The following is a 22,833-nucleotide window of genomic DNA, read 5'->3' as shown; positions in this document are numbered from 1 at the left end:
GAAAGCACAGAGACAGTGGCAGGGTCAGTCCTGGTGCCCAGCCCCCCCACTGATTTCTGTCTTTGCAGCAGGCACGTGCTGGAGACAGGAGAGCGATTCATCGTGACACATGTCTGCTTCGGCCCCACAGTGTGTTGGACGCTCCACATCCCGGGACTAGAGACAAACAGGTGAGCAGACAAGTTTGATGGAGGGAACTGAGTGCTGGGCGGCACCTGGCTGAACAGGGAGGCAGGAAGGGTCCACCTCAGGGAAGGCCTCACCAGAGGCTGCTTGGAAGCCAGGCCAACAGTAACCAGAAAAGGGTCCTGAGCCTCCAGCATGGGCCTCTGGCAGCCGTCACCCAGCAGGCTGAGCGTGAGGACTGGGCTTTGCCACTGTCACTGGGATTCACCACCACAGGTCCCTAAGCCTTTTGTCTTGGGCTCTTGGCACGTGTGGCCGCCTTCCCCCTCCGTGTCCCTACCGCTCCCATCCCACCCCCCTGCAGCGTCCTGCTGAAGCGCCTAAAACAAACAGGCACTCAGCACGTGTTGTGGGCTAATACCACCCTGCCGCATCTACATGTATGTTCCTGACTTCTATGAAAAGAACGGCTATGCCTGAGGGTACCATCCTGCAGGGACCAATGTGGCCTGGGATGCTCTATCAATAAAATCAAGCTAAGAGTGTCTCTTCCGAACTCCTACACACCCGGACCAACCCAGCCCAAGCACCGACCTCCGGTGGGTGACGAAGTTGTCCAGGTCGGCGTTGCGCACCACCCTCTCGTAGGGCACGTGGGCCGTGACGAGGCTGTGGCAGTTGAAGGAGATGTGCCGCACGGGGTGCCTGGAACAGATGGGAGAGAACGCTCGTCAAGGTTAAGTCCACTGGAACTCAGCACGTCCCACCTTTGCTGCTGTGGTCTCAGAAGTCTGGAGCTGCAAGGGACTCTAGAACTATCTAAGCCAGGCTTTTCCTTTATAGAGGAGGAAACCGGGCCCCCAGAGGGGCAGTGTCTGGCCTCAGTTCCCAAAGCTAGCTCGAGCAAGGCCACACGCCAAGCCTACTCTGTAAACACGTCTCAACGTCCCTGTGCTCGCTGGCTGATGCCCTAACACCTTGGTGCATTGGGGCACAGAGGACAAACAACCTGAGCCAATTCAGACACACGCGATGGAGAACAGCCCCATTTCTGCCCCCCTGGCTGGCTGGCCCTGGGCAAGTCACTCCAGCTCTCTGAGCCAGCTTCCCCAGCAGCAGGGTGTGTTGAGTGGTGTCCTACAAAGGCCCGCCAGTCCTGAAGTCAGAGGGCTACTAATGATACGTGTACTCTGGGTTGTGAAAGCACATTCAGAAAGTTTTGGAACAAAATGGCTTGAAACTTATGTAGCAAAGGCTTTTTGTTCATTCTAAAAACTTTTTTCCAGTGGAGCACTGAGCCAGGAGACACAGGATAAAAAAGATGTCTAATGCAAGCAGATGCCTGCCCTCAGAGGGATTCCCAACTGTTAAGAAGGTGAGATCCATTCCCACAAAAAATAACCAGTGTTCCTAGAGCACAAGAGCTCTTATAAGCCACAAGATGAGACACAGAATTCAGCACTTGGGAGGAGGAATAGGAGACTGCAGCACAGACTGAAAGGGTCAGCCAGGCCCCTTCAGAAGGGCAGAGGGTGGCATGGAGGGGGAGTCCCTTCAGGCTGGGTTACAGCTGTGCCAGAGGCCAGGGTTTGCAGCACCAACTGGAGAAAGTGTGGCTGGAAGGACTTCGCTCAGGGCCCAGTGAGGCAGGAGGAATGGAAAACAAAGCCGCGAGGAGGATGGAGGAGAGAGAGGTCGGAGCTCAGTCCCAGGCTTGCAGCTGGCTGGCTGACTGACTGCTGGTACCAGAGGCAGAAAGGGGAGGTCAAGGGAGAGCTGGCCGAGGAGGGGCGGGAGGACCTGGGGAGTGCGGCCGAAGAGGCTGAAGCGGGCAGTGGGGCAGGAGACTGAGCAACAGCGGGACCAGAGCGTGAGAGGGAATCGGGATCCACAGCAGCAAGCACTGCCGCGAGGACGTGAGTGAGGACGAGAATCCCGGGCAGGAGACGGACGAGGCATCAGCCTTGCTTTGGTAAACAATGCTTTGGTGACCTTCTCTGGGACAAGCCACTAAGCACTGGTGAGAACTGGATGTGCACTTACAAATGAGTTAGGAAAGCTGGGACAGGACGACAGTTCTGGGCACGACCTCGCTTAGCCTGGCTTCACCTGAATGACCCATCCGAGGGAGTGCAGCTTTTCAGGGAGAGAAAAATGAGATCTGCTGGAGTGGAGTGCAGGCCTAGTGAACTAAACGGTGCTGGTGGCGGTCCTGGGGGCCTGGACTGCCGAGGAGGCTGTCCTAGAGGCCAGGCTGAGCCAAAAGGGTGTCCTTAAAGGCAGATAGTTCTGGGCTTCCAAGGCCTGAGAGTTTTAGTTGCCTTTTGGCACCACCTGGTGGCAACTCAGTGCATCACCACAGCAGGCAGGGCTGGACAGAGCCAACCAAGCAGCGTGGAGGGCACCATGGTCTGAGAAAGATGCAGGCCCAAGCACCGGCTACCGCTGCCCTCCAAGGAAGAAACCAGTTCCTCTTTTTTTTTTTTTTTTTTTTAATAAATTTATTTATTTATTTAGTTTTTGGGTGTGTTGGGTCTTCGTTTCTGTGCGAGGGCTTTCTCTAGTTGCGGCGAGCGGGGACCACTCTTCATCGCGGTGCGCGGGCCTCTCACTGTCGCGGCCTCTCTTGTTGCGGAGCACAGGCTCCAGACGCGCAGGCTCAGTAGTTGTGGCTCACGGGCCTAGTTGCTCTGCGGCATGTGGGATCTTCCCAGACCAGGGCTCGAACCCGTGTCCCCTGCATTGGCAGGCAGATTCTCAACCACTGCGCCACCAGGGAAGCCCACCAGTTCCTCTTTTGACCTTGTACTTAAGCTAGACTTGTGAGCAGTCTTCATTTTATCATGCTCTGCGGTTAGTGGGGACACGTCTCATCCCAGAGGTGCTGAGGGATAGCCAGGGGAGCTCGGTGCCCGTTTCGCACAGGCACGGGGGCTGGATGGATGTGGGCAACGGGGGAGAGCCTCGGGTCCGCTCCCACCGACCCCTGCGCCAGGCGAGGCCGCCTCTGCTTTAAAGGTCAGACGCCAGTGCACAACGTTTAACCAGCTGGGCCCCCTTAGTATCCATTTACCTATACATCCCGTTTACCTCTGCTGCGCTTGGGAGAATAGCTCTCTCTTGAATTTTAGAGCTAAAGGTTAAAGTTACAAATTCCTCCTTAGTTGAAGCCTGAATACTTTCAGTCTGAAGCGCCCTTGTAAACAGTAAGGAAGATCAAGACTTCCTGGAGTGGAGGAGAGGAGGGGGGCCCGGGCCCGCCCCACCTGGGGGCAGATGGGCTGCCTGCAGTGCCCCCCACCCGCTGTCTGGCCTGCCCCACTGTGGTCTCTACCCGAGCGGGCAGCTGTGGCAGTCTGAACAGTGTGACAGTGACCAGCGCCATTTCTGAGCCCATTGCACTGCAGCTGACTTGCAGGGCTCCAGTGAGGACCACGTGGTAACCTGTGGACAGCACTTCGCACGGTACCTGGCTCAGTGGCTGACCGATGCCATCACTGCTGCGACTGTGGTTACTAGAAGCACCTGAGGACTCACTTTACCTGGAGTGCACCTCCCACAGCTTCTGGTTCATCCGATAATCCCACACGGAGACCAGGCCCTCCTCGCCCCCGCTGACAATCTTCCAGTCGTCCATCTGGACTGAAGAGACTCCGAGCTGGTGGGCAGAGATGGACAGGGCGATCGTGTCAGTGCGGAGGTCGTGGATCCTCACCCTGCAGGGCCAGAGACGAGCGCAGAGGTTAGCATTAGAGCCTGAGATGACGAATTCCTCCTCAGCCATGCTGGTCTATGTACAGCAACCCTGTGAAAACAGAGTACGAAACCCCTTCAGTTACGAACATCTAAATACTGATACTAAACTTTCACCGCCTCCTTAGTGTACTCTCGGAGGAGGCCAAGAGGCACTAGAAATGAACTAGTGTAGAGCACCCCCAACCACTCAAAGCACAGAATAAGGAGGACTCAGAACAAATACACCGGCTGCCCTGCTGCTCACTTTCATGTGCTCCACAGGGGAGACGCCTGCCCTGGGCACAAGCCCATCGCGAGGGAGGCTGACCTGACTGCCACGGTGCCTCCATGGGGACGTCGGCCTGAGGAGGTGGTCCAGAGGGTAAGTATACCGCCCAGCATGGCAGTTTTGCTGTTCATATAAAAGTCTGTTAAGAGCAAGTTGTAAACAGCTACATTTGTCTGCAACCTGAACCCTTACCTGGTTGGAAAAATAACACTTTTCGGGTAATTTAAACTCAACTTTTAAGTTCATCACCATCTTGTTGAAATTTGGAAAGGCGATGCATCTACAGTTGACTAAGCATAACAGAATCGTGATAAGAGTATGTGGACACTTGGCAGTCACTTATCTAAAGTCTTGAGATAATTACTTACCTTGTAATAATCTGAATTTGAGAACATCTTTAAAAACTACTTTCTATACAAGTATATGCTGAATTTCCACATAAGGATAAATTAGATGAGCCAGAAATCTCTTATCCACTAGAAGTACCAACACAGTTCCTGAAGTAAGCCACAAGAGCTAAAACCAGTGCAGGTGAATTAACAGCCCCCATGCTGCAAGTCACAAAGGAAAAGACAATCGCTGCCCTGAAGAAATGCCACCAGCTGGCTAGCAGGGGAGCTGGACAAACATGTCTGACACAAATAATGTGGGGAGAAGGGATCATCTCAAAAGATGTTCTAGGTCCTAAACTCTTACAGGTACATGAGCACGCACAGACACAAAGTATCTTCAGAGTTCTGAGGGAAAATTATTTGAACTGGAAATTCTATACCTAGCTTACCTACCAAGTTTGAGGGCATAATGAAGACTTTTTTTAAACAGAAAAGGACTCAAAGTGAGCTACCCATGGATACTCTCTGAAAGAAAGTGATGTAGCAAAATATCAGAAGGACCACAGAGTGATGTATGAAACAAACACTGAGTGTTAGCAGACAGCTTAGAAAGACCTGATGTGTCAGCTGGGTGGACAGACGCACACAGGACAAACCCACCTCTTATGAGGAAGAGCCTCAAGTCACAAAGCAAAACTCAATATAGGGACTTCCCTGGTGGCACAGTGGTTAAAACTCGTGCTCCCAATGCAGGGGGCCCGGGTTCAATCCCTGGTCAGGGAACTAGATCCCACATGCATGCTGCAACTAAGGAGCCTGCCTGCCACAACTAAGACGCAGCACAACCAAATAAATAAATTAAATAAATAATAATTTTAAAAAGCAGGTTTGAAGAAGAACCGAATAGTACTTAAAAGAAAAAAAAAAGATTTAAAAAAAAAACCCTCAATATATGCTACACACGAAAGGCACATTTGCATGTGACAAGGAAGAGGTGACAATTTTAATACCTGAAAAGGTAGATTTCAGAGCAAAAAGCATTAGCCTGAGAGTACTTCAAAATGATGAGAAGGATACAGTTTACTAAATGTTTGATAAAACTTGCCAGGAAAGAAACAAAAAACCCCACATGATACCCGAAACTAATATAAAACTGTAAATCAACTATATTTCAATTAAAAAACCACACATGGACCTAGTGTCTGTAGGTCGATTTTTCCCCCCTTTTTAGTAATTCAGTTTCTTTCATCATTATAATCTATTCAGGTTTTCTATTTCTTGAGTTCATTTTTTGAATCTCCTTATTTGAAGACCTAGATGAATAAATGACGTTGTAGGAAAATAAGAATTATCAAAACTAACCCCCAGGAGATAGAAAATCCAAATAGATCAAGGAACAAACACAGAGCAAGCTGGGAAAGCTGTCAAGGAGCAAGCTGTCCCTGCAAAACAAGAACAGCAAAATGGGTCCAACCTGGAAGGAACAAACCCCGCCCCCCGCATTCCCAAACCCCGGGCTACATCTACTGTTCCACAGCCCAGCAAAGGGAGGAAAGCTCCGACTCTCTACATGGAGGCAGCATTCTGTTACTACCCAAAACCTGACACTGCAAGCATGACAGAAGACAACAGATCTGCACCAGTGCTAAGACCTGAATAAAATATCAACTAACAGAACTCACAGCAACATGTTAACCAGCAAGTGGACTCTGTCTAGGATGTCCATTCCTGTGGTCCACCATGCTTCTCTGACAACAAGAAACCCACAGAGAGGGTCACTTCCATGGACACTGAAGAGAGATCTGATGACACAGAACACTTATTCCTAATGAAAAGTCTTTAAAAAATAGTAATCTGGGCTTCCCTGGTGGTGCAGTGGTTGAGAATCTGCCTGCCAATGCAGGGGACACGGGTTCGAGCCCTGATCTGGGAAGATCCCACATGCCGCGGAGCAGCTGGGCCCGTGAGCCACAATTGCTGAGCCTGTGCTCCGCAACAAGAGAGGCCGCGATAGTGAGAGGCCCGCGGACCGCGATGAAGAGTGGCCCCCACTTGCCGCAACTAGAGAAAGCCCTCGCACAGAAACGAAGACCCAACACAGCCATAAATAAATAAATAAATAAAATTAAAAAAAAAAAAAGTAATCTACTTTTACCAATATTATTTCACATTGTTTTAAAAAAATTAGATAAAAAAAGAAAATGAGAAGTGGACAAATTTATCATTAGGGTTGACAATCCAAGGTAATTCAGTAATAATTCAGAATCAAATGTATTCTAATATGTCAAAATCAATAACTATCCTTTGTACAACCACTAGTTTTAAAAATGTAATTGAAGAAAAGATCCCACTTAAATTCGCAATTATAAGCAAAATACCCTATAACAACTTTCTCAACTTGGAACTCTACCATATACATTACACCAACATTAATTACAGAGGGCTCAGAGAGTTAAAACAATTACAAATATTCAGGATAGGAAGGCCTTTCTAAACATTACCAAAAAAAAAAAGGCAAATGGTAAACTGGGAAAAATGTTTGCACCAGAGGACTAATTTCTTATAAAAAAAAATTCCTTCAAATTGATAGTAAAGATTGATAACCCAGTAAAGTTTAAGAAAAAATAGTTCACAGGAAAAGAAATACTAATGGCTTTTAAACACGTGTAAGATGTTCAAGTTCACTGGTAAGGAGAGGAATTATGCACTAAAACTACAATGCAGTAATACCACTCAACCTGCCTACCCAACAAAGGTAAAGTCTGGTAGTACTCCAAGACCCCTTCCACGCTGGTGAGCCCTGGATACAGAGGGACTTCCGTACGGCTGATGTGAGCACAAGCCCAAAGAAAGTGACTTGGCAATATCCAACAAAAAAAATATACTTCACTTTGACCTAGCAATTCTGCTTCTAGGATTTTATATAGGCAATATCTAACATACGTGTACATCCACATATATACATACAAGGCCATTAGCCACAGTACTTTTTCAGTAGCAAAGATGAGGCTTCTGTTTCAGGCACCCTGTTGACCCTCCCACTGAAAATCACTTCATACTGCTGGATAAGACGTAACTACATCCTTTTAAGTGCACTGCTGAGCTCACAGAGTAAGCGACCTCCCTAGGGCCAATGCAGAAAACCAGGTTGGAGAGCTTGAGTTGCAATTTTGGTCGCCTCTATGCATGTGCGGTGGGGGTGAGGCTACTGGCAGGTGCCAATCTCAGGAAGCAACGGGACTGGCTCTTACTGTACCACGAGGGCAAGGCTGGAAGACTGGGGTCCACTCAAAGGGGAGTATTGAGACCTTCCTTTATAACAAAGCAGTATAGAACTTCTAGACACAAAAACATAATCCCTGCAATTAAACTCATTAGATAGGCTAGAAACAGATTAGACAAAGCATTTGTAAATTAGAAAATAAATCTACCTAGAATGGAGCACAAAGAGAGAAACAGATGAAACATGTGAATGAAGCGTTAAGAGACAGGAAGGATGGAAGGGGATGATGTTTCAGCTTACGCCCAAAAGAAATCCCAGAAGGAAAAAAATCCAGTGTGTGGCAAAGAAGCGATACTCAAAGTGTTAACGGCTGATGTTTTTCCAAAATGAAAGATAGGCATACTCACACTCATGAGCACTAATCAGAATAAATGAAAAGAAATACGTATTACAGAGTATAATAAAGTGGGAAACCGCAAAAGACACAAGGGGTCTCAAAAGCAACCTGAGACAAAAAGACTTCTGATAATCAGATCAACAGGAAAAATGAGAAACAGTCTTTACATTGTCATGAATTCGAGTGACTCAACGGGGAAGGCACGTAACCTAGCTCCATCAGCGGATGCCAGCTAAAGCCGTGACGGTACATCCGGTACAGTGGAGACCTGCATGGGCATCAGAGAAGGAGGCAGAGCTACACATACTGAGGACAGCCGTCGCCCAACAGCCACACACCCAGTGCACCAGGCCCCGCTGCGTGGCGGCAGCCGGGGGGCGGGGGAGGGAGGCACGCATGTGTGTGTCAGGCGCCCTCTGGAGGCCGCCGTCGCACAGCCTCCGCTGAGGAAACAAGCTCCCAGGAGACAACTTCTCCCTATGTATAATTTTTTGTGCTTCTGAATTCAATGTTGAAGGTGTAGGTTACCTGCTTAAGTTAAAATAATTTAAAGATAAAATTCTGGAAGGACATACTGGAGTTGGTAACAGCAGTTACCTTGGGGAAGAGTCTCAATGGAAGAAATGCGGCTTTTACTTTTTATTCTAGACACTGCCATGTTGAAGGAACAAGAACTCCTCCGTGACTGGGAGGGGCACCCAGAGGCCTTCACAAGTACTGGTCACACTCTGTTTCTTAAGTGGGTGGGTGGTGGGAATGCTCAGGCGTTCCGTTCTTTAAATTGTACACAACGTACCTTGTATACACTCCCATGTGGATGTTTTGTTTCAAATAAAACAGGGTTTTAAAAATCTATAGTCTTATGACACAGGGGTGAGGTCCATGGTTCTTCCCTGCTGGCGGCGAGGATGACTGAGAGCCCCGTTAGTACAGCAGGCCAATCAGCACCCCCCTCGCCCCGCCTCCCCTCTTCCCAGGGAGGGTCTGTGACCAGAGAGATGCAGAGCGAGCAGGAAACACACAGAAGACAAAGAGCTCCCTCAGTCGGCATTTACAGACACTAATCTTTAGGCATTTGTGGGTTAGAGAAGGGAGAAAAGGTAAAGTTGCTGTGAAAAGAACTCTGCCTGGAGGCTACAGCTGCACTGCTTACTAATGGGAACTTGGAAAGGAAAGGAGGGGGAGAAATTTTTAGCTTGAGTACTTTTCAGTGCATATTTGGTTAATAAGGGTGTATTTTGCTCTAGTGATTTTCATAAAGAGCTCCTCTATTGAATATTTATACTCCATAATTTACAGTTTGGCTGTTAAGGAGACAAAGGCAAACACAAATTTGGTCCAGAAGTTCAAAGTTTGCCATCTGTTTTCCTATTGTATTTAGATACCGGCAAGGATGGCTCCAAACGAAATACACAAATACACCAAAAGATACAGCATTAGTGTATTTTATCACTAAGGAAAACAAAAATGGGCCAAAAACAGACTCGAACTTCTCCCCACAGGGAAAAAGGAGAAGCACTTAGAAGACATCTCCTCAAAGAAGCACTGCTCTGGTTTCTGGCTGACAGAAAGAGGTAGCACACAGCACGGGGTGCGAAGTCCACGCGAACCATTCGAGTTCACATTACGAAATGCATCTCTGCTTCACACACCTGACGGCGCGGCCCCAGCGTGCACAGCAGCGTTCCCTGGCAGAGCCCGTACCCTCAGCGCTCAAATCAAATTCCCGACGTGGGGAAACAGGTAGCACAGCAAATGGGCACAAACATGCCAAGACAACTGATTCCAGGGACAAAAAGAAGCCAATGGTAGACACTGTGAATCCCTATCCAGCGCGTGTTTCATCAACTTTGCCCGTTGAAAAGAAAAAAATAATTGGTCTGAAAGCTGTAATTGTATTATGTTTAATATTCATGGTTGGGTTTGGAGGGCTGTTCCAACACTCCCTCTCTCCAGCCCCTCTCTAATGAAAATCACACCACAGGAGTCAGCTCGAGCCCGCCAATGAAAACAAAAGACACCAGAACCTTCCAAAGACTCCAACAGAGGAGCATCCATCTGACGGGCAGGAAAACGTGCTGGAACCGAGAGGGAGGCACGCTCTGGCTGGTCCTGTGCTAAGAGCTTTGAATAACTTATTACAACACTTGCAGATGGAGCAAATGTAACATTTACGCCCCACTCACTCTCCCTAACAGCCAGCAGCAGCACCAGAAGCCACCACAACTTTGTATTTGTCAAGGCGAGAAGAAAGCTCCGACACTCTCTAATTAGGGGTCACAACTCAGAGCTTGCTTCCCACTGGTTTGGATAAAATAGTCCCATAAAATAATAAGGCAAACTGTATTTGATGGCAAAGATGAAGCCTGTTCAGACTCTGGCTCAGCAGTTTCATTAAGAAGGACCTGACCTTCAGCTATATTTCTATCCAGAAAATAAAGGGAACAAGCAAGACGGCATTAAAACAGTCTCTTTTTTTTTAAATGACCAAATTAATCAAGAAAACTCACTACTTTTTTTTAAAGAAATCAATAACATTCTGTTTTGTCTCATCGAACCTATATTAAAGAGGATTTTTAAATACAACCTTATATGCCAAAATCAGTAGCTATAACATACATATAGCACCAATGGTGGCCTTTGGTGAATGATTCATTTTTAATAGCAACTAGAAAAACATGTATTTTCAGGTAGAACTGCCCAGTTTAATCCAACTAGGCTATGGTTAGAGCTCTATGTATTGTAAAGCTATATCTCTAAAGTTTAGAGTTCTCTGTTTATTGCCCATAAAGAGTGTAAGCCCCTTGGGCTGATCACTCGACCTTTCTGGACCTGCTTCCTTAGCTGGGCCAGCATTAGATGGTCTTAAAGAGCTCTGCTAGACCGAACATTCTGCAACCCTTACAAGCCAGCCCATAACACCACCTGTGGACAAAAATGATGATGTATGTAACACCAAAATAACAAGGCACGCTGGAAACATAGAAACATTTAGCTTACTTTAATAAATCCTTTTAAATTTTAATCAGATGAGTATACCTAGAATAACCTATTTTATGGTCAACTGATTTTCAACAGTGGTGCCAAGACAATTCAATGGGGAAAGAATAGTCTTTTCAACAGATGACGCTAGGACAATGGAAATCCACATGCAAAAAAGAATGAGGTTGGACTCCCACCTCACACCATATACAAAAATTAATTCCAAATACATCATAGACCTCAGTGTAGGAGCCAAAATCATAAAAATTCTTTTAAGTAAACATAGGAGTAAATCTTTGTGACTTTGGGCTAGGAAATGGCTTCTTCAATATGATACCAATAGCACAAATGACAAAGAAAAAATGGATAAATGGAATTTCATGAAAATTAAAAACTTCTGTGCTTCAAAGGACATTATCAAAATTGTGGGGGGCTTCCCTGGTGGCGCAGTGGTTAAGAATCCGCCTGCCAATGCAGGGGACATGGGTTTGAGCCCTGGTCTGGGAAGATCCCACATGCTGCGGGGCAGCTGAGCCTGTGCGCCACAACTACTGAGCCTGCGTGCCACAAATACTGAGCCTGCATGCCGCAACTACTGAAGCCCACGCACCTGGAGCCCGTGCTCCGCAACGAGAGGTCACTGCAGTGAGAGGCCCACGCACCGCAATGAAGAGTAGCCCCCACTCGCCACAACTGGAAAACGCCCACACGCAGCAATGAAGACCCAATGCAGCCAAAAACAAATAAATAAAAAATAAATAATTTTAAAAAAAAGTGTGAAAAGACAACCCACAGAACAGGGAGAAATATTTACAAATCATGTCTGATAAAAGGTTGGTATCCAGACTATATAAAGAACTCTTGCAACTCAATAAATAAAAAGACAACCTAATTAAAAAATGGGCCAAGGATTTGAATAGACATTTATCCAAAGAGGCCAAAAAGCACATGAAAGGATGTTCAACATCATACCTTTAGGACAGCTATAATCAGAGACCATAGCAAGTACAGGTAAGGATGTGGAGAAATTGGAACCCCCATATACTGCTGGTGGGAATGTAAGATGGTACAGTGACTTTGGAAAAGAGTCTAGCAGTTCCTCAGATAGTTAAACATAGGGTTATATAAGTCAGCAATGCCACTCCTAGGTATATATCCAAGAGAACTGAAAACATAGGTCTACACAAAAATCTGTAGTTTAATGGTAACAGCAGCAGCATTCATAATAACCAAAAAATGGAAACAACCCAAATGTTAACTGATGAATGAGTAAGTAAATGTGGTATACTCATACAATGGAATATTACTTGGCCATAAAAAGGAATTAAATGGTGATTCAAGCTACAACGCAGGTTTACCTTGGAAACATTATGCTAAGTGGAAGAAGCCAGTCACAAAAAGTCACATGTTCTATGATTCCATTTATATGAAATGTCTAAAACAGACAGATCCGTAGAGGCAGGAAGTGATTAGTGGTTGCCTAGAGCTAGAGAAGTTGGGGGGACATGGGGAGTGACTGCTAAGGGGCACAAGGTTTCTGTTTGGGGTGATGAAAATGTTCTAAACCTGACTTGGTGATGACTGCACAACCTTGTGTACTTTATACTGGATTGTATAATTTAAATTGGTGAATTGTAGGTATGTGAATTCTATCTCAGTAAAGCTAAAAATTTTTTAAATCAATTTAAGATTACAGGAGGAAAAGCAGTGGGACTTGTTGGCTCAGTGCATGTTGCTCTGGCAGCCCACTAACAACCTGATGTACGCCCTTACCACCAACTCTTCTTTTTGGCCCCGCCGTGCCACCTGCGGGATCTCAGTTCCCTGACCAGGTATTGAACCTGGGCCACGGCAGTGAAAGCGCAGAGTCCTAACCACTGGACCGCCAGGGAAGTCCCACCCTTATCACCAACTCTTATTTTGATTCTCCCCAGCAGAGCATTCTCTGGTCTAGATCCCTGATTTCATTCGTTAGAAATGAGCAGATCCCAGATGAGAAGACTGAGAGCAACAGAATGGGAAGGGACCCCATTTAATACAGTCCTCTACACAGTTTATTTAAATAATTTAAAGAGAGGAGGAGTTCTGCGTCTGACCTAAAGTAAGCCCACTACTGCCTCTGTCTTCTGCTGCTACAACCCAAACCTCTGGACAAAACACAAAAAGCAAACACCTGAGGACCCTGGGGAGTTGACTCACTACAGTGGATTGTGGAGGAAGTGGCCGCGGAGGAAGGGGCCGTGGGGAGAGGAGTTTCTCTCTCACAGCCTCACCCCGAGTGTGAGCTCCTGTAGCACAGCTGTGTAGTGGTGTGGGCGCTATAATGCTAACAGAAACACCCTCTTTCTGAAGAACCAAGGAGAGAAGCCCCTAAGTCCAAAGAATGTGGGTGTGGCGTCTTTGGGGATTCCCCCATCTCTTTTCTCTGTGGTTTTGCCCCAAGGCAGTCCCTATTCACAGAGCTGCATGGTGGTAGGGATGCCAGCAGGTGAAACCCTGAGAGAAACCCCATCTTCTCGTCAGAGGCCCAGGGGACAGGGGCCCTGAAAGCTAGGAATCGCAGGGATGAAGAGAGGGCGGAACTGGAGACGGGGAGCCCGTGATACTGCGTGCGACCCCGTGCACGGCCCAGGCGCAGATCCAAAGCAGTACAGCAAAGGCTCAGATAAGATTTCAACCACTGCCAGCTCAGACTAACTTCTGGGTGACACATGTGCAGGGCAGTCAGAGAAGCACAGCAAAGGTTTTGGAAATTGAACTGACACTGGAATCACCACCCATGGAAGGCAAGACACAACTTGCAGTCTGAACCTAACCAGGGGGACTGCCTGTTTAAAACAAAAACAAAACAACATCCTCCAGAGGATTATGTAACAGGATCCAAAGTGGACACAAGATGTCCAGGATATATCCAAAATTACTTGACATACCCCCACCCCAAAAGCCCCAGAAAAATGTGACCCATTCTCAAGGGAAAATGTCCACCCTACAATAACCCAGACTTTTGGAATCATCAGTGACTTTAAAGCAGCTATTGTAACTATATTCCATGAGGTAAAGGTACAATGATAAGAAAGAATGAAATTCTGAGCAGAGAAACAGAAACAATGGCAATTTTGAACCAAAAAAGTATAAAATCTGAAATAAAAAATTCACTAGATGGGTTCAATAGCAGAATGGAGATGACAGAGCAAACAGTTCGTGAACCCAAAGTTAAATCAGTAGATATTTGCAACTTGAAGAATGTAAGGCTTAGGAAAGAAAATGAATAGAGCTTCAGTGACCTGTGGGATAATATCAAAAAGTCTGTTCTTCACATCACTGAGGTCCCAGAGGAGAGGGGAAAGGGATCAGTGTGGAAAAAAAATCTGAAGAAATAATGGCCAAAAAATCCCAAATTTGGTGGAAGACATAAATTTACAGATTCTAAATGTTCAGTGAACCCGAAAGGTTAAACTAAAGAAACAAAACAAAAAAACTCACAGTGGTCTATTTCCTGCAGACTTTATCTTGGTAACCCACTCAAGTTTCTCATAACTGTTCTAATTCCTAAGATTTATTTTTGCCCTCATTGAACAAATACAGACTTCTATTTAATTGAAAACACCATCCAATGCAAGAAGCACCATTACTTTATGTAATATTTTAACATGCTGCCATTTGTAAGATGTTATTATAAAAGACACATCTTGATTTCAAGGATGTGAAAATGTAAAAAAAAGTGCATCTTGGAATAAATGCAAAACATACAGAGTTAAGCCCTCTCTGAGCACTAGACAGACACTGTGGTAAGACACAAGCATCCAGTCCTAACACCGGATGCACACCCCTCCCTCCCCTCCTCTAACGTTACTTACCACTCTTCTTGGCTTAGCAGGAAAGGACAAAATATGCATTAAAAAAACCTCATTGATCTGTAGTGTTAAAACTCTTGTGCAGAGCCCCACCTATATAACCCCACTTTATAACCCTTCCCTCCCAGCGAGGGAAAAGTACAATCCAACCATAACTCAGTTCCCACCCTGACCATTCTCTTAATCTTTATCAGACTCTACTTAACCTCTAGTGACAAGCTAGGTGAACTATTTTTTCATTTTTAATTTCAGCCTATACGCACCCCCACAAAAGAAACCAACTCCTTAGAAAATTCCACCCATGTTATTAGCAAAGTTACTCAAGCTGATTTCCTTACTTTAAAGAAACATTATTTTTGTTTTAACCTTGGACAGTTTTATGTACCTTTAGAGTCCATTTCATTCTCAAGTTATTTATAAAGTACTAAGAGAATGCAATAGAAGTTCAGTTCTTTAAATAAAAAAGGAGGTTCCAAGGTTTTTAAATTGCATCTGTCATGAAGTGATAGCCACCTAGCTCTCTTCATAGTATTTGCCCCCTCCGTCCCACTTCTGAAATAAAACATAAGCTGTACAAGCCTGGGTGTGCATCTCTGATGAGCTCCCACTCATAAGCTATTAAGTCTTTGGGAAAAACCCCACAAGACATGCCTCTATGCACTTAAAAGTCTAGAGTCCTTATTCCTTCCTTTTTCCAGATGTATAATATTTTTAAGCCCCGTGTTTCAAATTCATATTGCTAACACTGTTAACGTGACTCATAAAGAACAATCTTACATATGATGGGAAGCCTCTGCGGTACCAGTAGTAGTCAAATAGCTGGCACAGATCTAGAAGTGGCCCTGATTAAATGCCATTTTGGACAGCCCCCTCTCCAACTCCAAGTCCCAAGTCTATTCTTTTCATCCAAAAAGACAAAGGGTGTAAAAAAAAAAAAACAAAAACCGTAACTTTGGCTGACTAATAAAATGGATTTTAACATGGTCAGATTTGGGACCAGAGAGCCCTTATACACTGTGCATTTGGCTTCTCCTCTGGCAATGGGGAGCGTGGTCAGGCAGCCCTGCTCTAGAGGAAAACATCAGCTTTACCGAGTATGTACAGGTCTCCTCACTGACAGCAGGATGTGCAGCTGACAATGGTCATGACAATCTGGCTGTAACTGTGCTTCTAGAGCTAATTAGGCTACGTTATGCAGAAAGCAGAGGTCTCTTCTCTGGAACACCATTTTGGTTTCCTGGGAGCCTAGCTGTGGTTGAACACCTAAATGGTCATGCTGTCAGCAAACTCTGAAGCATAGCCTACAATCCCAAACCCTTCCATCTGGATGCCCCACAGAGCCCTCTGCACTTGCCCTCCTGGAAAGCGAGGAGCTGTTAGGTCCCTGCGGGTAGATCCTGTAGGTAAGCTTGGAGCCTTTGCGCAGCTCAGTCAGAAATGAACATGGGAGAGTAAAACTATAAACTGATGCGTTTCACTTGCTGTGCCACAAGTGGGGCCACTTATCAAGCCTAGTTTTTTGGGTTTTTTTTTTAAAAGAGAAAAACTGCCTGGACATACACTGAGGAGTTCAATTCTCAACCATGAGAAGTATCAGCTGTTTCAGGAGGGCTCGAGGAAAAAAAGATCAAGTATTTTCTTTCAATAAAGCATACTCACATCTTTTTGCTCTATGGGAGGGAGACAGTAGTAGTGAAGGTCAGAAGTTGAAAATATTATCTGACAAAATAATTATTTTTGCAAGCTGCTGCACTGGTGCGACAGAGGTCTGGGATTTGGCACAAAGGAGGACCCGCCTCACGATCTGATACCCCACCAAGTGGCCCGCCACCTGCAGCCCGGGGCTGGCCAGGGGAGGGGGCGCCAGCTGAACCTGGCCTCCAGCCACGCTACCTCTCTTCAGGGCACTGGATCAGACATGACAGATAACCAGTCAAAAAAAGAAGAAAAAAAAGGAAGAAGAAGAAAGAAAAGGAAAAGACAAGGGGGAGAGGGAAGAGAAAGGAAAAAAGCCTAAAATTTGGACTCAGACAGTCTTTTCAAACACTTTAATCCTTCCATGCTGATGGGTCCTGGAGCGGCCAGAGCTGGCACTGGACCCTGTACCGGGAAAATCCGACTCCCTAAGCCAATACGTTAAAGGGAAGACTGCTAATCAGCTAAATAGAAACTGGAATCTGTTCACATGAAGTCTCTTTTTTTCCCCCATCACCGGAGGGACACCACAGTGGTCTGAAACACACTCTTGACATCATTTGGCAGGCAAACCTATTTTGCTGAACATGATTCATCCCTTAGGTTATTGTTTTTAATATTAGAAAGTGAGCTTTTAAATGCCAAACAAATTTTACAGCAGGGGGACAAAAGATATTCCAAGTGGTCTCACTGGACCTTCCACCAACTGCGTCCACCAAATGGCCTAAAAGACAACCTTCCCATGGTGTTTCAGAAATGAGGCAGAGACGCAGATCCATCCAACTATTACCTAATACAAGACTTTGTTCTCCAAGTTCACAGGGATGGTATTTATGGGATCAGGGCTGAACTCGGGTGGGCAGAGATGTGAGTGAGAAGTGAGGAGGGTGAGCCGTGGAGGAAATCAGTGAGCTCAGTGGAGGCCGAGCGGCCAGGCCTCAGGAGAAGCTGCCTGCGGCTCTAAGATGCGACTCTCCTGACACCTACCTCCTGTCCATGTTGCCACTGACCATGAGATTGGGAGGGCTGTCCCGGAGGTTGACGCAGGTGAAGTCGCCAAGCGCGTTGCCGAGCTTCGAGAGGCAGCGTTCTGCTTCCAGGCTGTACACCAGGATCTGGGGAGGAGGAAAAACACGTGGGTGGGCGTCAGGGGCAGCAGGCCCGCACGAACAATTTCCACCCAGCGTCGCCCCAGGGCACGGTCACGGGCACCAGCTCCCATTAGAGAAGAGGCTCTAATACTTCATTTCCTGACCCCTTCCAGGTAATGACAGTAATAAGGATGTGGCTCTTAGAATGACAAAAGGAAACACAAAAGAAAATCTAAAGGATTCCAGGCCAAGGTGCAAACAAACTCATAGGACACACAAAAAATGCCAAATGGGGAAATTCGGTATCCCAATTTCTTAACACAGAAAAAGAAGCATGGAAACTAGGGGTCACTGACTGCTTCTGATGACTTAATGGGGGAGAGGCTAACAAGAAGTCTGTGTACAGGGTTCTCTCTCTCTTTTCCCCTCTGTATTTATACCACAGAAGGTAAAAAGAACAAACAGTGTAAGCATCCAGGATGAGGAAGCTTGCACAGTTAACCACTAGATGATTCCTTTAGATTAAACTACAAACCAAAACATAAAGTCTTATTCCCAAACGTTAAAAAAAAATTTTTTTTAATTGAGGTACAACCGATATTCCCCAACATTTCTCTCTTCAGTCACTCTCCACCAACTAATTATAGTAAGCTCTGTTCCATACGGTATGGAGGCAAGTAAGAAAGTATCCTTGATCTCTAGACAATGTATTCATTACATTTGAACACTGCCTTTTCTCCAGCAAATGGGGAAACAAGGATGATTCATAAGGAATCTTTCTGAAGATTATTTAAGTCTTTTACTAAAAAAATCTTAGTAATTCAATTAACATTAAGTGCTTGCCATGGGTCAGTAATTGCTGTAAGTACTGAAGACATAGTCCTTGCACCCAAATTCACTGTTCAAAAGCCTCCTCATTTACACACACACACACGTGAGCATACATTATATTCTGTTGATCATGTGGTTAAAATTAATCACTGAACTCAAAAGTTTTAATGTTAATATTTTGTAGAGTCTCGTCTCAGCCCACACATGAAAATGATGTGCTATTTTTTCTTGTTAACCTATACATTTATCAATTATCAGTGTACAGATTCCTATTTTAGTACTGAGAGGTTAATAAATTGACTCCACCTTGAAAACCATTGATCTCATTGTTGACACATATTTCTAACAATTGAATCTTTGGAAATTCCTAATAGTCAAAACAACACTATAATATTAAGTAAAATTGCTCACAGTATCTGAAAGGAAAGAGGGCAATTTCAAAATGTAAAATGCCTTCTTAATCCCTAAAGACCATAGAGAACAAGCTAAATTTTATTTTTATTTTCATGTAGTTGAAAATAAAAGTTTCTGAGAAAATTTCAACTGTAAAATATCCAAAATAAGATTCTTCTTCCAAGTATAGACGTAGAAATAAATCAAATCTTCTGTCTACAGTGAATATCCTAAAAATTACATAAAAATCGGTTCCTGGAGGGAGAAAAAAAAAAACACCAGCAATCTCATGGTCTACCCTGAAAGTAACATTCTGCACTTATATATCATTATACAGCTTTCAACAGGGCTTTTGGACTCAATCTCTTCTTGTTTTTAAAATACTTCAACATCTATAGCAGGAAGAAATGTTCATGGTAAATATAAGAATTAAAATCTGATATTGAGTCTGTTCCTATGTCTTTACTTCTTCTAGAAGTTCTTTTTTGACAAGAGGATAGATCATTTCTGAATGAAACAGTGGGATCTAATCCCTCTCCAAAAAGACTGCAAATTCATCGTATAAGTTAGTAGTCAGGAGTCAAGTATTTTCTAAAATGTTTAATAATTCAATGAATCAGAACTATCCAAAGAGTACCTTGACCATTATGTTTAGTTAAAGACCGCAGAGATTAGAAAACACATTACCCATCTCAGAGGCGGTTCTTCCCACGTTACGAGTCCCTCAACGACCTTTACCATCTCTCTCTCCCCTCTGCGCTCTCTCTCTTTTAATAAGGTTGAGCAAATGGGACTTCATTTTATCTGATTGCCACAGACTAGTGAGATTAATTATTCATGCTCACACTCTCCCTCTTGTTAAGACCATGCATTAGACTAATTTTTCTCTTTATTGCCCTAGTTGGGTGAGTCTCAACCCATGGCCACTTGACTCACTCTCAGAAGTGTATGGATATGCTGGAAAGAAGGAAAAAATGACCCGTACCTAAAATCGTGGAGAAAATGTTCTGCACTAATGTGACCACCAAATCAATAGATGTTGTTGGGGATTTTTTTCTTTTAAGTACCACATGTATACTACAAAAGGGTTTAAATAGTGATTAAGGAGCAAATTTGTATAGAAGTTGGATGTTTCTTTAAGAATTATCTAAAATGACTGAACCATGTTGTATATTTCACAAAGGTAACTGAAGGAGATGCAGTGTGTAGTCCCGGACACTGCAGGGTCTACTCCTTTCTCTTTGGCTTCCAGGTAGATCTAGAGGGCACCTGGTGGAAGCAAGCACTGTTTAAAAAGAACTTTCTGTTTTTTCCTTCTTAGAGATGTTAAGGTATTTTCACAAATCCTAGTCTTAGAATCCTAACTTTCATTTTTGTCAATTATTCAGATTTTTCTGAAATTTCTAAAGAATCTTTGTTTTTTTCTGATTTCGAACATAACGTATCTTGTGTAATCTTCTGGATAGCCATCTCTCACAAATAACCACTTTAACAGTTTAGTGTATACAGTTGTCCCTCGATATCCATGGAGGTTTAGTGCCGGGACCCCTCGGATACCAAAATCTCCCCACGCTCCCTTATATAAAATGGTGTACTACTTGCATATAACCTACATCTTCTCATCTACTTTAAATCATTTCTAGATTACTTACAACACCTAATACGATGTAAATGCTATGTAAATAGTTGCTGGTGCTCAGCAAATTCAAGTTTTGCTTTTTGGAACTTTCTAGAATTTTGGGGGGAATATTTTCGATCCGAGGTTGGCTGAATCCGTGGATTCGCAACCTGTGGATGGGGAGGGCTGTGTACTGCTAGACTTTTTCTATACACCCATCTGTCTTGTCTGTTGTGCGCGCACTCTCTTTCTCTCTCTGTGTGTATAAAAATTTTTTTCTCTCGATGGGACTGTTGTTCTACAACTTGTTTTTCCTACTAAGTAACATGAGAGTTCTTTCCTCGTCAGTACCTATACATAGATCTTGTTCTTTTTAAAGGCTGCATAGAACTTGTCTACGGATATATGATTCCATATTGATGGATATTTGGGTTGTTTCTAACTTTTTAGACAGAATATATAATGCTGTAATTCTTTCAACAGCCAGTAAACAACTGTTTATGACTCTTCTTCTCTGCAGCAGGCGCTGGAATGAGCAGGGAGGGTGGACGGCGTGCAGGAGCCTCGGCCGGCTGCCAGCTGCAACAAGCCCCCTCTTCACCAGCTGGTGCACGGCCACCAACCGTCCTGGTCCGCCATTTGTGGGACTCGCCTCGCTAAGGAGACCCACCTTACAGTCATGTCCTAGCAGGTGGTGGTGTAACAGTAGGGGCAGCAGTGTAGAGTCAGGATGGAGGTGGTGGCCACACGCCTGACATCCGGGAAACATTGGCAACGACCTGGTGCAGGCAGGCCCCGCCCCTTCCAGGTGTGACCCGGACCATTTAGTGTGCCTAGGACTGGCTTTCCAACCAAACCATGAGGAAAGGGATAAGAAATGGCTACTGCCCCTACAGTGGGGTGAGCTCAAGGCAGGCCAACTTCCTCCTTCACCCAGTAAGAACTGGATTTAGCAATACAAACATTTCCTAAATCTGGGACTGCTATTAGCCTCATAATGAAACAGGAACCACTGTATACAGAAATAGCTATGAAGAGATTACAGAGCCTTGCAGTCCCAGACTTTTGGCCATGTGCTAATGACTGAAAAAAGGAATTCCATTTGTGTTTTCTTTAAGTTTACCAAAATAGTGAGTCTTCCTCACACTCCTCCGTGTCATCTGCCAAAGGCATTCCACCACCACCAGCGTCAACCTGAGCCGCGGGCTCACCTCCTCAGGGCCCCAGGCACTGCCTTTCCAAAGGGGTGAGGAGTAGTCAGAAGGCTTCCTTACAAGACTATAGCTTTTTAAAAGGCGTTGTGAATTAAAGATAATTTGTCTGCCACCATCTTAGAAAAGGGAAGCGACAGAGAGAGAAAAGGTTAGGAGATGCCGTGCTGGACTGCAGCGAAGTAGAAGATAAAACAAGGCATGGGGAGGAAGATTTGACTGAAATTCCTGGAGATGACAAAGTCTACCTACTTTCTTTTCTGATCTCTAACAACCCACCTCCATCACTACCACATATATTTTGCCCTTCTGAGGGGGTAAAGTCATGATAAGCCAAATTCTAGAGAGTAAAGAAAATAATCCTCATGTTCTCTCCTCTTCCATCCCAATTAAGCTTATTTTGTGTTCTCTTTGAGCTCTTAGCAGAGTTTATTCCCTCTTGTCAGTGCTGAAGGTATTCACCATCTACGCACCCCATCTGGTGTCCCCAAGGTGCCACCTTGAACTGTACATTTGCTTCCTCCAACTTTTCCCCAGACCCATGGTTCTCAAACACTGGAGGGCAGGAGGGTCACCGAGGAGACTGTGATTTTAGCAGGCCAGCTGAGGCACTGTTACCAAGCGCCATGCCACATATTGTAAAACACTGTCCTAGACTTAGACTGTAAGTTCCTTAGGGCAGCAATCCTATCATTCATTCCTGCAGCACTGACTAAGGGCCAGCACGTGCCGGGTACTCAGTAAGTGCTTGTAGGTTAACTGACTGTTACACATTTATCAGGCAAACCCAGGGCTTACCATGGTCTGGTACATAATAAGTACTCAGATAGTCCTTGTTTTGCTTAACACATTCCCCCATTTCTGGATGCCTAACCTTGCTGCTGGCTTGTACAAAGGAACCACTTCCTTGTACTCAAAACAGAAGGTTCCACAGATCTCTCTCCACAGTCTCCAGATTCCAGAACTCCCAAACTGTATCCAGGCCCAAGGTTCCACCTCTGACAACACAGCACACTATGAATGTCTGGAATGTCTGGAAAACCATCCTGTTTAAAA

At 45.1% G+C, this 22,833-nt stretch overlaps 1 protein-coding gene and 1 long non-coding RNA gene across 3 annotated transcripts in view; one reads left to right on the top strand and one right to left on the bottom strand.

The window, feature by feature from the left end:
* Positions 1-22,833, bottom strand: part of FBXW8 (F-box and WD repeat domain containing 8) — a 117,668-nt gene that overhangs the window by 2,984 nt on the left and 91,851 nt on the right. The window contains exons 8-10 of the mRNA XM_007189655.2: positions 17,621-17,748; positions 3,669-3,842; positions 721-831 (exon numbers count right to left, since the gene is read on the bottom strand). Of these exons, the coding sequence (XP_007189717.2) occupies positions 721-831; positions 3,669-3,842; positions 17,621-17,748 (413 nt within the window). The remainder of the gene's footprint in view (positions 1-720; positions 832-3,668; positions 3,843-17,620; positions 17,749-22,833) is intronic.
* Positions 4-21,671, top strand: LOC130704585 (uncharacterized). 2 transcript variants are annotated; one of them, XR_009004988.1, is made up of 4 exons: positions 4-170; positions 1,413-1,501; positions 4,144-4,243; positions 21,087-21,671. It is a non-coding gene; the product is annotated as an uncharacterized LOC130704585 (long non-coding RNA). The 2 variants fall into 2 exon arrangements; XR_009004987.1 differs by lacking the exon at positions 21,087-21,671 and adding an exon at positions 9,605-9,684.

Source organism: Balaenoptera acutorostrata, chromosome 13 (assembly GCF_949987535.1).
Source record: "Balaenoptera acutorostrata chromosome 13, mBalAcu1.1, whole genome shotgun sequence".
NCBI lineage: Eukaryota > Metazoa > Chordata > Mammalia > Artiodactyla > Balaenopteridae > Balaenoptera > Balaenoptera acutorostrata.
Note: the sequence above shows the minus strand (reverse complement) of the source record. Positions and strands in the feature narration are given on the sequence as shown.